The sequence below is a fragment of the Barbus barbus genome (assembly GCF_936440315.1).
Source record: "Barbus barbus genome assembly, chromosome: 42".
NCBI classification, from domain to species: Eukaryota; Metazoa; Chordata; class Actinopteri; order Cypriniformes; family Cyprinidae; genus Barbus; species Barbus barbus.
In genome coordinates this window covers 20,260,615-20,276,063 of record NC_136720.1, presented here as the reverse complement: position 1 = coordinate 20,276,063, position 15,449 = coordinate 20,260,615, and the positions used below count along the sequence as shown (strand labels likewise).

Genomic DNA, 15,449 nt, shown 5'->3' with positions numbered 1-15,449 from the left:
AAAGGTAAAGGACAGGAAAAAAGCAAAACAAAAGAAAGAACTTTTTACTAAATGTAGGCAGCAGCGATGAATAAGTATTAGAAATAACATACCAGAAGAGCTAGAACAGTTGAGTCAGTCGTTCATGTTAATAACAGATCCCACATGCAAAACTGATCTCACACCCACTAACGAGTGTGCTGTGTGTTTGTGACCTTGTGCAGAGTGAAGTGAGTGGCCATAACTTTCTGACTCATGTATTAAACATGGAGCTGAGAGCCATCAGGCTCAGTAATGTCAAGCACATGAAATATAGATTACCAGCGACCTAAAACACCTCCTCAACTCCACTCAGAAACATCATCACCTCCCCATTTACATTCCATATAAAAATATAATAAGCAGTGAGATCAAGGGTTTTTGTATTATGTTATGAAAAGGCTTTATTGAACGCCTCTGTAAACCTTGTAATTCAAAACAGAAATGTAATTTCTCTTCAATGGAAAACTGAACTCTGAAATTAAATTCCAGTGAAGCAAAAGAAAACCACACTACCGCTTTGACAACCATTCCATCTCAAGGTAATTCTATATAAAGCTTTCAAATTACTTTTACTTTCTTTATTTCTATCTCACTCCTCCATCTTTCTTTTATTCCCTCTCTGCTGTGTGCAGTGTAAAATCTTCAGGCATTTGCAATCTTCACATAATTTCCTTATTCTTTTGTGTTCCCTTTTCCATCATTATATGGGTATATCTGTGGGTGTGTGTGCAGTGGGAGATTTTAGATCAATCGGGAGTTTTTTTTCTCAAGTTTCTTGCTTGCGATTTGGTGCTTCCGTCATTAAACTGGCTCAGAATCAAACATACAACAACACACACAGCAGATCAAACGAGCGAAATCTCACAACTCACAGAACCGTAATCTGACACACAGACTTCCTGTTGCAGATACACGACAACAACAACATAGACACAGATGACTGAAAGTTAAACTGGAGGCCTATAAGAGATGTTGAAAAATGAAAAAGAGTGAGAGGAAAGGCGGGGGGATTTGTTTGAGTGCTCTAGTTCAAATGAATATGTATTACTGCCTTTGATCTAAGAGCATTTAACACCTCGTGATGAACCTACTTCCCTCCTTGCCTCTCACTGCAGCACACACATGCGTGACATGTTCACAAACATTGACTGTGGTGTCAATTTTCACCAAAATACTACAGTTATTACCAGGAGCGTCATACCTATTCAGACTGATTTCTGAGTGAATTTTGAATGTATAATTTATATTTGAAAATTAAAGACAGAAAGTGTAACTGGAATATCCTACACGTTTTGAGGGATACATTTCCATGCACGAGTTTCTAGTTTATGGTTTATTGTCATCTTTATAAACCGTTTTATCCTGACTGCATTCACAACTACCACTTTCTAGCCACTGATGTATTTTACAGCTGAACAATACTAGATATTTCTAGTAAATTCCTAAATTATTTCTCTAGCAATTTCCATGTCTTGGGATTTAATAAATATCTATGATTTTTTTGTAGGCTAAAACTGCTATTTTAATTTTATCTCATAATTTCATTATTGTGGGACCCTGCTGTGTGCAGCATGGGAAAATAAACACATAGTATATGCAGAAAACACAAACACCAAGTATCTCATTATCTCACACTGCATGCATCTGAGAATCATCCACATGAAAACCCAACTGTAAAAAAAAAAAAAAGTTCTCTGAAAAATGAAATTTTTGCAAAAATGTAAATACCCTCAGGGCATCAAAGATGTAGATGAATTTGTTTCTTCATTGAAACAGATTTCAATGAAGAAATGTATCATTACATCACTTGCTCACCAGTGGATCCTCTGTAGTGAATGGGTGCCATCAAAATGCGAGTCCAAATAAAAATAAAAAAAATCATCACAATAATAAGTAACCCTTCCTGTTTTGTCCCCCTGTGTTCCGGGGGGGTGGGGTGGGCGGTTGTTGGTGTCCCCCTCCGTACAGATCGCGTTCCACGTTCCATTCAGAAAATCGTCGGGCCCTTAGAATCATCCTAACTTTCTCCCCCCTTACTGCGCCCCTGACTATTCCTTTAATTCTTTAGAGTTGAGCCAGAATCAAACATTGTTAAACCATTCAAACAAACAGCGCATTGTTTTCAAAACCCCACAGAGACACTATGCTCACTTTTTGGGGAAATCATTGTACAGCACTCTCTGAGCATTAAACTTTGACAAGAGAAGGCATTTTGACAACAAGTAAGTGTGGGTAATTCATGCTGTGCTTTGATACTCACCCAGAACAGCAGGTTGAAGAGGAACATCATGTATTTGACACAGCAAAGGCATCCACGAGCCATCTTCAGCTTCTCGAACTCTAGAAGCAACACAAACGACAAGTCCAGGTAAAACACAACATACTTCCCACCGGCAGACACGCGCTTATCCTGAGGCTTCCCTCCAGGCGGGACGGCAACCACGGCACCTTCACTCTGTGCCGTTTGTTCTTTGACATTTGACCCCCGGGAGCCGTAGAAGGCCCCCACGGCCAGGCGGTGACCCCGACGGGCCGCCCGGGTGAATTCTGACTCAGCGCTGTCCAATGAGGGGCTCCGCTGGACCTCGGATTCGTGGCTCTCACACCTCTGCATCATCGGATGAAGGCCGAGCAGAGGGCATGTTTCACATACACACTCACACACACTGCAACTTAACACACATGCCCAAAGTTGCCATTTGAAAGGATTTAACTTAAACAGCCGTGCTCACAAAAACACAAGAACTTCAGAGGTCACAGATGTCTAATAAGAGAGTTTTCTCGAGGTCGTAATTCCTTTGCAATGAGAACGTCTTTCTCCTGGTGCTTCCTTTTTGTCTTTTCCCCCTTTACGCTGTTCCTATTGTGCATGCAGGAAAACAGAGCATGTGCTTTCAACTTTCCCCGCTCTCGCTCCATCGCACTCTTTCATTGCTCTGCGTCGGCATGATTTGCTTTGCTGCATCTCCACACACTCTTGCTTCCCTGCAGTGCTATTATTAGAGATCTCCTCTCCCGGCTCTTCCCATCCCAACTAGTGCTCTGTCCCTCTCTCTGCATCCTCCTACCTTCATTCGTTCATCCCTCTCTCTCTCTCTTTGGCTCCTCCTTCTGCACTCCGGCCAATCTGTTTGCATGTCAATGGATGCGTTATCTCCCTTACCATGTACATTTTGAAAGTATTAGTAGCCAAGCTGTAAAAAGAAAGCTGATTGAAGGAATAAATCAAATCCTAGAACATGCATGTCTTATCCCTGCAATATTGTCTGTGAGTACATGCCGTCTCGCTTAATGAGAGCAATTTAGCAGAGAGATTGTCCAGTGCCAATGTTTCCAGGTCATTTCTCTGTTGTCATGCCACATAAGTGTAAAGAGTGCATCTGATTTGTTTGTTTTTTTGTGTTGTGTGGATATTGCTCTTCACGAACTTTCAACACATTTACATGTTAAAACACACTTCAGACAAAAAACATGCATTTGCTTTCATACTGGGTCAGAATTTGGTCTGTGCTGGTGATATAAAAGAAAGCAACTGCTTAGCAATGCCATAGAAACTACCTTAAACAGCATCAAATTAATAAATCACCTTCAGCTTTGTGGAGTTTAAAGCTTTCATTTCAATCTATCAAACCAATGTCACATTCAATAAGAGTCCTTTTTGTTGCTAGTGATCCTGATTTAACCAGTGGCTAGGATGCTTACTGACCTCTAACGTGAGCTGCAGTGAAGCGTGGATGAGACAGCTTGAAAAACAGACTGATACTGGGTCTAATTTAAGCACATACAGTACAGTTCGTTCAACAGATTGTACTGTCTCAGGGTACTATGCCATATTTAATTTACACAATCCATGTTTCCAGACTTCTCTACCACTAGAATGTTCTGGCAAGACATATTTTCAATGTTGCATCAGCTGAATGATTGACACCATAGTACGCAACAGTATAACAGACAGAACAGATTTGTACATCTATACCTCACAGCTGTGTTTTTAATAACAACTAAGATTTATACAAATTTTGTGAAATCTATACTGCCGGGTATAGTTTGGAAATTAACAATGAATATTTCATTTTATTTTAAAATACAAAAAAGATTTATTTTATTCTTAGCCTGAAGCATTATAATTTGGTTAATATAAAAGCAATAAAAATCATTGCATATCTCTATTTATGTAATTAAACATGCATATGTGTGTTTGGGGGATATTTCTGTAGAGATCCTCCTGTGACTGTTTTTTATTTTTTAGTAATAATTCTTTCCCTCCAGTGCTCTTTCCACTCTAATTAAATGGCATTGTGATCTTGTGTAACTCAGTGTGTGTGTGTGTGTGTGTGTGTGTTTGTGTGTGTCTGTGTATGTGTGTGTTATATGGTGCTGCTGTATATTATACCCTGCGGTGGCTTTGTCATATCTGATGTTCTCAGGAAACTCATTAGACAGGATTTATTAACTGAACAGTGTTTATTTTGCTGCAAGGGTGGACACTACTTTCTCACAGCTGCACGCACAAGCAGCAAAATTTATACACCTATACTTCTGAGGACCTCCCATAAATGTATATTTTTCCTCAGTTTTTAATTTGCCTATATTGGCACTGAAGGATTTTCCTCACAAGTCAAATAGACTTATCATACACTATTATCAAACATTTAAAATCACTGAGAAGAGTTTATGCTAAATTATTTTTATTACATTTTACAAGTATTTAATAATGAGTTTAATAAATAAAAAATTATTTAATAAAAAATGTAGTTAATTTCTAAATACACTATAGTTTATTGTTAATTCATGTTCATTCATTATAGATTAACTACTGTTAATTTATACAACCAGAAACGACTTTTGTCATCATGACTCACAGATAGCTATACTGTGCTGTTACTAGGGATGTAACGGTATGAAAATTTCTCATCACGATTATAGTGACTAAAATTATCACGGTTATCAGTATTATCACGGTATTGTTAAAATGTGCTGGAGATGCTCAAAAAGTGCCGATACATAAATCACTTCAAGTTTTATACTTAAAAATCAACAAACAGCAAATAAAATGACTTTTTGTTTGCATAATCACTAAAACAATAACATTACCAATGAGGTCTGGATTTTAAATGACAACTTGACTGACACCAGTTTAATAGCATGTTCAAATAAATAATGTAAATGTTCAAATAAAGCTTTGAAAAAGTTTCATATAAAGGTAAACCTCACATTTCAGCCTTTAAAGAAAAGAGTTAAGTCAAAATGATAATTGATTAATAAGGGGAAGGGGAGGGGGGAAGTGGTGTGTGGCCAAGTATGGTGACCCAGTATGGTGGTGAGAATTTGTGCTCTGCATTTAACCCATCCAAGTGTACACACAGTAGTGAATATACACCTGGAGCAGTGGGCAGCCAATGCTGCGGTGCCCAGGGAGCAGTTGGGGGTTCGGTGCCTTGCTCAAGGGTCTCACCTCAGTCGTGGTATTGAGGGTGGAGAGAGTGTTGGTTATTCACTCCCCCACCTACAATCCCTGCCGGACCTGAGCCTCGAACCCACGACCTTCAGGTTACAAGTCCAACTCTCTACCCACTTATCTGCTCCATAAATAATTCTATATAGCTTATCTGAATTGTTTAAATGTGTAGAATCCACATAAGTTTGTTTTTCATCAACCGGTTAAAATTTACAGCAGGTCATGCAAATTTGGTCCGTTTTTTGGCCAGACAGAAACTGCACACAGGCGGAATGTAAATAAGTGTCTGTAAATCCACTCTCTGACAGCAGGTGGCGCTTTATATGGAAAAGCTGAATTACAGCTGATTCGCGTGAACTCCGCGAACAAAGCAGTATTGTGTTTAAGAACACTTCCTTTAGGTATTACATAATAGTAATTAATAGTAATTTTGTATTTTTTATTTTTTTTTCAAAAACATAAAAGTTGAATAGTTTGAATGGAAATGTCCTTATGAGTACATAATTTGGCCCTCAGGGGTATTGCAAAACAAGTACACCAGTACAACATGCTTTTGGCAAACTATTTGCTAAAATTAAACTTCTGATTCTGTTCTCCGGATCTTGCGGGAACAGCACATGTAGTACTACACATCGAGTGTAAGGCACAGGGCCGTGCAGAGACCTTTGGAGGGGCAGGCGCTCAAAGTATAAAAGGGGCACATGGAACAAGGCTTTTAATAGGGCTGTGCTCCTTGCTGATATGTGTATGGAAATGGATGCTTGCAGATACAGCAGCAAATGCCATGACACAGGTTTGAAAAAGAAACACAGAACAGAAAAGACCATTTTAAGTTTAAATGTTAAAGACATTTTTTGCACCTCTTAATTACTCTGGAATGATATTATTATTATTACTTTTATTATTGTTATTGCAGGGGTATGGTGGTTTTGCTGTTATAAACACTACTGTTGTTGTTGTTGTTGTAGAAAAAAATATTCCTGTCTTATTTCTATTCTAATCCTGTTCTGAATTTACAAATGTTTTGAAAGGTAATGATTATAAAAACTGGATTGATAAGTATAATTCGGAGCACGAGAAAATCAGTATAAGCCTGTTTTACCAGTGTTGTGATAAATACTGTAATAATAATAGTTCAAAGTATTAATAGTTTTTAGTCAGATAACATAAAAAAGACACCTCAACGCGCTTTAAACTTTTCCCAATTAAACAGCAAGAACGAAAGAGAACAAGCACCTTTGTTTTTATTGCTGTGTGTAGAACTACGTTAGCTGCATTTGTTATATTTAATATTAATTTTAATAAAATGTAAATTCGTCCCCCGCACTTTATTCGAGCTCGAGCAGCTTTCTAGATTTAAATCTAGATTTAAATTAAAAGAGACATGACCTGATGTTTTATTCGTATTCAAAATGAGGAGATATGAATATCAGGAGAGCTGAACACTCTCGTGCAGTGCATGTTTCATTCATACTCGAAGTCAGAGGGCGCTATCGCGCAGAAACTTATGACGTGCAGGAAATCCCTAATATGCACAAACTCACAGGGCTATTGCTGTAGCTGAGCTGAATAAAAAGCAGAAACGTTCTTACTGATGAAACGTGTAGACAATAAACACAAGATTGTGAAAATATATGGTTTATGTGTTTTTCAAGTTATCTTCAGGTAATAAATAAATAAACTATATGAAAAATGCAGTACTGATTGATCATTTAGTATAGAAACTATAAAATATATTTCCTGAATTATTCTGTGATAAAAATGGGAAAAGGGTGTTCGTGTCACCCCTACTGGCCACTATGAATATCTGGTTATGCCCTATGGTCTTGTCAACGCCCCCTCCGTATTTCAAGATTTCATGCATGAGGTGCTCCGGGAGTATCTCCACAAATTCGTGTTGGTCTACATAGATGACATCCTCATCTACTCCCAGAGCATGGCCGAACATCGCCACCACGGAGGTCCTGCCACGCCTGAGAGACTGCCACCTATTCCTCAAGGCAGAGAAGTGCTCCTTCCATCAGTCCTCAGTGCAGTTCCTTGGATAAACCATCGACAGTGGTGGCATCCAGATGGACGAGGGAAAGGTGGACGCCATTCGTAAATAGCCCACTCCTGACACCATTAAAGAGCTTCAACGTTTCCTGGGGTTCGCCAACTTTTACCGCCGCTTCATCTATAATAACAGCTCCATTACCAGCCCACTGACCAACCTGCTCCGCAACAAACCCAAAGCTCTCTCCTGGACCCCAGCCGCCACCGAAGCCTTTGAAAGGTTCAAGGAAGCGTTTACTAACGCCCCAGTCCTTTTACACCCAGACCCCAGGAAACCATTCATTGTGGAGGTCGATGCATCCACCTCAGGAGTTGGTGCCATACTCTCCCAGCAGCAGGGGACACCAATTAAACTCCATCCATGTGCCTCGCAAGCTCAGCCCGGCGGAAAGAAACTACGACATAGGTAACAGAGAACTTCTCGTCATTAAATTGGCCCTAGAAGAGTAGCGGCATTGGTTGGAGGGTGCACAACATCCCTTCACAGTTCTCACCGATCACAAGAACCTGCAGTATCTGAGAGAGGCCAAGAGACAGAACCCTCGTCAAGCCCGATGGGCCCTCTTTTTCACACGCTTTAACTTCTCGATTTCTTACCGTCCAGGTCCCAAGAATGTCAAAGCCAACGCCCTGTCTCGCCTATATGACTCCAAGGAAGAAACTAGTGAAGAACCTGAATCCATCATCCCCGAGAAGATCATCGTAAGTCCCATTCAGTGGAATTAGAGTCCGTTCACCCCCACTAATGCTTCCACGGCCACTCCACCGGGCTGTCCACCCGGCTTGCAAGATGTTCCTAGGCTCAACGCACACCCCTCATTCAGTCTGTACATTCATCTCTGGGCACTGGCCACCCAGGGGCCAACAACACCCTCTCGCTGCTAAGAGATCGCTTCTGGTGGCCCAATATGGCCGGAGATGTTAGAAGGTTCGTCCATGGCTGTGCTGACTGTGCCATGTCCAAGAGTCCACGCCACTTACAAGCAGGCAAGCTGCTTCCTCTGCCCGTTCCCAATCGGCCCTGGTCACATCTAGGAGTTGACTTCGTTTCGGACCTTCCTGCCTCCGATGGCAACACATGCATTCTGGTGGTGGTTGATCGATTTTCTAAGTCATGTTGTCTTCTTCCTCTCAAAGGCTTACCCACAGCAATGGAGACTGCCGAGTTGATGTTCAACCACGTCTTCTGATACTTTGGTATCCCTGAGGATATCGTCTCTGACTGCGGACTCCAATTCATATCAAGGGTATGGAAAGCCTTCTTCAAGCTCCTAGGTGTGACCATCAGTCTGTCCTCCGGATACCATCCCCAGACGAATGGGCAGACCGAAAGAAAGATCCAGGAAGTAGCATGATTCCTTCGAACCTTCTTCCATGGCCACCAGGACTCTTGGAACCAGTTCATTGGCTGGGCCGAGTACGCCCAGAATTCTCTGCGCCAACCAGCCAACCAACCAGTATGACTCCGTTCCAGTGCATACTCGGTTACCAGCCACCCATGTTCCCCTGGTCTGGGGAACTTTTTAACTGATGTACCATCAGTAGGCTACTGGTTACGAGAGAGCGAGAGGGTCTGGGACGCTGCTCACCACCATCTTCAGCGAGTAGTGCGTAGGCGCAAAATGACAGCCGACCTTCGAAGATCCGAAGCTCCCAAGTACCAACCTGGACAGAAGGTCTGGCTGTCAACCAGGGACATCAGGATGCGCCTACCCTGCAAGAAATTAAGTCCCAGATTTGTTGGCCCCTTCACCATAATCAAGCAAGTCAACCCGGTCACTTACCAGCTTCAGCTTCCCCCTCAGTACAGGATTCACCCCACATTCCATGTTTTACTGCTTAAACCTTACCACTTTCTTGTTTCTCCCTCCACAGAGCCTGGCCCGACGGAGGAACCCCCTCTCCCATTGATACTGGAAGACGGCGCCATCTACCAAGTTAAGGAGATCTTGGACTCCCGGCGCCGTGGTGGTCGGCTGGAGTATCTTGTAGACTGGGAGGGCTACGGCCCAGAAGAGAGATCATAGGTTCCCAGAGATTATGTTTTTGATCCTGTCCTTCTTGAAGAGTTCCATGCCAGCCATCCGGGGCGTCCAGCACCCAGAGGCAGGGGTAGACCACCACGACGTCGGGGTCCTCGGCCCTCGGGAGCGGGCCGTGGAGAGGGGGGTAGTGTCACAGATCTGCCAGGCTCTGTCACCAACCAATCACAGCGCACTCCCTCACCTGAGTACTGATCACACGCACCTGCACATCATTGATCCACTCATTAGCCATGCCATAAAAACACAGCACTCAGTGTCCGGTCTCATTCATGCGAAGAGGACTGCCATAGCTATCACAGCTCTATGCTATGCCTACTTCTTAGGTGTCTGAACGTGAGGGATCGTCCCAGATGAGATCGTCAGGTGAAAGGTCATCATGTGGATAATTTAATTTACGGCTAAACTAATATTAATTAATTTGACTAATAGTTAGATTGGGCAGGCCTTCACAAAAGGGCGTTTAATTACAAAATAAATAAATAAATTGCCTTGACAAAAGGGCACTTTGGGCATCAAGGGGAAAAGGGGCAGGTGCTCAAGCAACACACATGTAACACTCCTGGGATACTCTTCTGGAATATTTTATGACTTGTGCATCTCACGTGGCTTCTGTCTGGGTGCCTGAATAGAGAATAACAGGAGAAGCAGTGCAGAATATCTGTTCACAGGTACTTTAACGCATCCACAGTCAGGAACAGCACTCATTTATTATACATACAGAGTGGATTGCAAGATATCTGATGGAGAGAGAGAGAGAAGGAAAACGACAGAGAGAGTAACAGAAGTGTTCTTAAAGTTCATTGTTTCCTCTTAATGTTAACCAAAGCCTTGTTCAATGTGTATTTTTAGTACAATTTCTTAAATCTCTTGAGTATGGGCTTGTATTGGTGCTGAGACATTATGTAAATCATGCCAGAGAAGTGCTATATCTGGAGAACTTTTTGAAAATGTTCAAAATGTTGGGGCCATAGGGTTTATAATGTTTTTGAAAGTCTCTTATGTTCACCAAGGCTGCATTTATTTAATCAAGAATACAGCAAAAAAACTAATACTGTGAAATATTATTACAATGTAAAGTAACTGTTTTATATTTGAATGCATTTTAAAATGCAGTTTATTCCTGTGATGCAAAGCAGAATTTTCAGCATTATTACTCTAGTCATCAGTGTCACATGATCCTTCAGAAATCATTCTAATATGCTGATTTGATGCTAAAGAAACATTTCTTAACATTATCAATGCTGAAAACAGCTTGTGCTGCTTAATATTGTTGTGGAAATGTGATTTTTGTCCCCAAAATAACAGCATTTATTTGGAATAGATTTTTTTTATAACATTATAAATGTCTTTACTGTCACATTTGATCAATGTAACATGCCCTTGTTGACTAAAAGTATTAAATTATTAAACAAAAATGTATTATATTATAAACAATGTAGAATCTTTAATATTGTTCATTAAATTTATAGAATAAATTTGCTTTTTAAAATGTCTTAACTTGGGAGTTTATTTTTTTCTACGTTTGAATTTTAAATGAAATTCTCAGATCTTCAAGGTGGTGACAGATTTTTGGACTCCACTGTATGTAGTAAATGCTGCCCAGATGTGTGTTTAAGGAGTATTAATTAAACAGACTCTGAGGAAGCACAATCTGCCATCTCGTACAACAGTATAATGAACATCTGCCTGCCAATCTGCTCAGTGCTTCACACACACTCAGATACACCGACTCTCTTTGTACTATACTGTACGACAACTTGAGAAAACAAACTTTTCGTGTCTTTATAGGAATGTTTCTCATCGTACATGACTGTGGTTTCAAAGAGGCCATTTCGTTCAGCTGGACGCGTCGGCTTGCATGTAAACCACACTCTTGGGCACTCAAAAGGGATGTATTCCCGAACAGTCTGCCCTATATGTAAATCAACTACCATTAACTCCCCATCCAGGGAATGCTGGTTGACTTGCTGGCAAAATTCTAACATTTCCAGGGAAATGGAAGTTGCGTGTTGGGAAAGAAGGAACAAAATTAGTGCTGATTTCATCCTCCAGCAAGCAAAAAGCTATTTTAACCTGCTATATGTTTTTCTTTCTAAGAATCAAAAAGAAGCTACAGTCAATAAATGGCAGGAAAATACAAGTGAAGTCACAAGTTTAAGAAAATATAATAAACTACACTGTAAAAAAAAAGTAGTAGTAAATAAAAATGATTGGAGTACGTATTACTGGAAAATACTATTTCAGTGTTTCTACTTCAAATATTTTTCAGTAGCATACTCAGGTTGAATCACTATTTGCATACCAACTGTGCAATAGTACATAGATTATAATTAATAAGTATCAAACCATATGTTAAAAACAGCATTTTACAAGTACTGTTAATGCATACTTTTCCATGTATGCATACATGCTTTTCGGGCTAATATTGCCCAGATCCCCCAAAAAAGGTTTTATGATGTAAATTTATATAATTATGCAGCAAAGACGTCTGTGATATATTTTTATTATGTAATATACTACACAAACATTTAATTTACACATAGAAGCCTTTCAAGCCAATCTCTCAGTACCTTTTACATTAGTAATGAGCTTTTGTATCATTGAAATATCTGTCAACACACATCGCTAGAGAGTAAAACGTGTAATATTATCCCGAGTCACATTGAATTGAAGACTTATGACTGTATGCAGCTTGACTAAAGCAACAGCAGAAACAGGAAACAGCCTGTCTGATATTTTTTATAACAACTGGCATTTTCATAAGACCAACTGTTTCAAGCAATGGCATTTCTAATAGCTTACCTACACATGCATGAATATTAAAGATGCCTTCCATGCAGAAAATTGCATTTTCAAAACAGAAAGAAGGCCTTTGACAAATGAGATTCTAGCTTTAAAAACAGGTGAATTAATTGCCTCTCGAGAATACGAAACCTGACAAAAAAAAGCAAGCCGATGTGCATATGTTGTTTTGCATGTGTGTGGAGTTTAAGGTTAGATCAAGAGCTACACAAAAGGATCAGTTATTGTAAAACTGCCCTTTGATGCAAACATACAGACGTACTCTTCCTGTGTATGACAGCCTGAGGGCATGTGCCGTCTCAGTCCTTAATTATGTCATTAGCTCTTTTTTCTGTTCGCTATTCAAAAGAGGCTGCGCTCTGACCTGCTCTAGCTCACACTTGACGTCTTTTCACTGTTTTTATAAGACTGTTTAGCATTAACTGTGTGACCTCAGAATGAGGAATTTCAGGATGCACTGCCCTCTAGTGTTATTAAAATGTGACCCTGGACCACAAAATCAGTCATAAGTAGCACGGGTATATTTGTAGCAAAAGCAAAATCAAAATTATAGATTTTTCTTTTATGCCAAAAATCATTAGGATATTAAGTAAAGATCGTGTTCCATAAAGATATTTTGTAAATTTCCTACTGTAAATATATCAAAATTACATTTTTGATTAGTAATATGTATTGTTAAGAACTTCATTTGGACAAATTTAAAGGTGATGTTTTTGCACCCTCAGATTCCAGATTTTCAAATAGTTGTATCTCGGCCAAATATTGTCCTATCATAACAAACCATACATCAATGGAAAGCTGAATGTATGTCTTCATCTCGTTTTGTGGTCCAGGGTCACACATAGGATGTGCTATCTCTACTGTCTGGCTGTGGATGGGACTTGGCCAGATTTATTTGCATACTGAAGTGGTAAAGTATGTAAAGAAGAGAGACTTGAGTCAACAACCCATTTTCAGAGCGATGAGTGGTAATTGATGAGATCTACTGAGATCCAGGAAAAATTATTTTTCTCTTAAATTTTTTTTTCTAGATCTTCAAATTTAAAGCAGCATAAAATGCTGACTAGTTCTCCAAATATATGACATATAAGACCTTAGTCTCCCCAACCTCATTTATTTAAAAAAAAAATTATAGTAAATATTAATATTAAAAGAATATTTAAATAAAATAAAACAATGAAAGAAGAATTTGAGTTTATATATATATATATATATATATATATATATATACACGTGTGCGTGTGTGTATAATATTACATACGACATTCATTATCTTCAAAAATAATTATGATTATGTATGCATCATGTAAACATATTAACCTGATTGTCATGCAAAGATTTAATTATTTTAAGAATATTAAATTAATATTTTAATTTCGAATGAAAGAGCTGTATTAATTTGATTTAATCAGTTCGGATCACGCTGAAATATACAGTAATATTCCAGTAGCTGTAGAGTTTTTTCAGATTAAAATCTTAACCAAAACACAGACCTTAAAAGGCAAATGATGTGCGTGTAAATATGCTCAGTGTTTTGTTTCCATGAGTCTGCAGCAGAGATGCGCCAGTTCTGCACATAATCACACACACACCCTGAACAACTGATGGAAAGTTTATTGAACGCTTAAAAAGCCTAGTTTAATTAAACTATGCCTTGAACACAGATGCACTCTTTTTACATGAACAGCGCCAAATCTACTTCATCTACTGTGGCATATCTTTCATATCAAGAAGTTTCCGTAGCAGCACAGAGTTTTCTGCTATGACAGACTGGTCTAGTTTGACGCATTTAAACCTCCATGTTTATTTTTTGTTTAAATACCACATTATAACTGCCAAAAATGTACTTTATAACCACTTAATAAAAAAAAAACAGGAAGTATTTCCTTAAACGCAGATATAGACACACTAATAGCCTAGACATGAACAGTACAACAAGCTAAGAGCACATAATTTACATAGCAAACAACTGTAAATATAAAAAATATAGACACTTTTGACGTTTCTAAGCCTTACTCACCTTATTGGAAGCACAACTTTTGATTTCCGACTGCTTTCTTCTTCTTTCCGAGGAAATCTCCTCAGTTTCGTTTGCGTTTGTTTATATAGATGTAAAGGCTGTTTTAACTGTGACCAATAGACGTAAAACGCGTATAAACTATCGGTAAGCAGACTTTTGATTTCATGGTAGTCCAAAAAAACTCCTTGCTGTTCCGGAGCTCGAAGAAACGGGAATGGCAGTAAGTTTTCCCACGAACGGAAACAGTGTAGCAGGAAAGATGGAGAGGCGTGACTTCTTCACTCCCGTTTACGGTCAGAGCGAGAACTGCTGTAAATCCGCAGGAAAACACTGCTGGCGTCATCCAGCAGGGGGCGCCAGTCCACACGCAATCCCACACCAGCGTGATTAATTAACAACATTCGAAATTAACAGTGAATGTAGAAGTGTGTGCAAAAGGAACTTCTAGTCCCTGAAAACATTATCTCAACAAAAAGCCTGTGAAAAAAGATGCGTATAGCCTTTGGAAAATGTTGACTGACAGCCTTAAAAATGTCAAACTAATTTTTATACGAGCTGTTTATTTATATATGAAGAGTTCATTTGCAAAAACAAATAACTAAAATTTTTAAAAATTCATGTTTTTTTCATTGGGCATTCCAATTAATCTCAATCGAACTGCAGTTGGGTTATTTTGATTAAATAAAAAATACAGCTAGCTAACACAATAAAACAATGAAAACATGATAACAATAAAAATAAAAAATGTGTTATTAATTAGTTTTGAGTTATCTGTTTTTGCAAATAAAATGTAATTACATTTTTACACCCCTGTTACTGAGACACTTGGATCTAAATACAGTAATTTTAGGCAATTCTGTCATTTTCTGCAAATAAGCATTTAATAAACATCACAAAAATTTATAAAACCAGGCTTATTAAAAAAAATTGTTTTAAATAACTGAATAATTAATAACAATTTTGGCAATTACATCAAAATTATGACATTGTTTTTAGTTTGTATTACTTGTTAGTATTAGCATTTTTACTAATGCATTAAAAAAGTTAC

The 15,449-nt window shown here is 38.9% G+C and overlaps 1 protein-coding gene across 2 annotated transcripts in view; it reads right to left on the bottom strand.

The window, feature by feature from the left end:
- LOC306861341 (tetraspanin-9-like) overlaps positions 1-14,691 on the bottom strand; it is a gene marked incomplete at its 5' end in the record, with an annotated part of 25,435 nt that extends 10,744 nt beyond the window's left edge. Inside the window, 2 exons of one of the 2 annotated variants that reach the window (XM_079403553.1) lie at positions 2,282-2,361; positions 14,402-14,691. In XM_079403553.1, the coding sequence (XP_079259679.1) occupies positions 2,282-2,344 (63 nt within the window). Of the gene's footprint in view, positions 1-2,281; positions 2,636-14,401 lie in introns of those variants that run through there. The other variant, XM_079403552.1, reaches the window with a different exon arrangement.
- Positions 14,692-15,449: the final 758 nt, after the last annotated feature.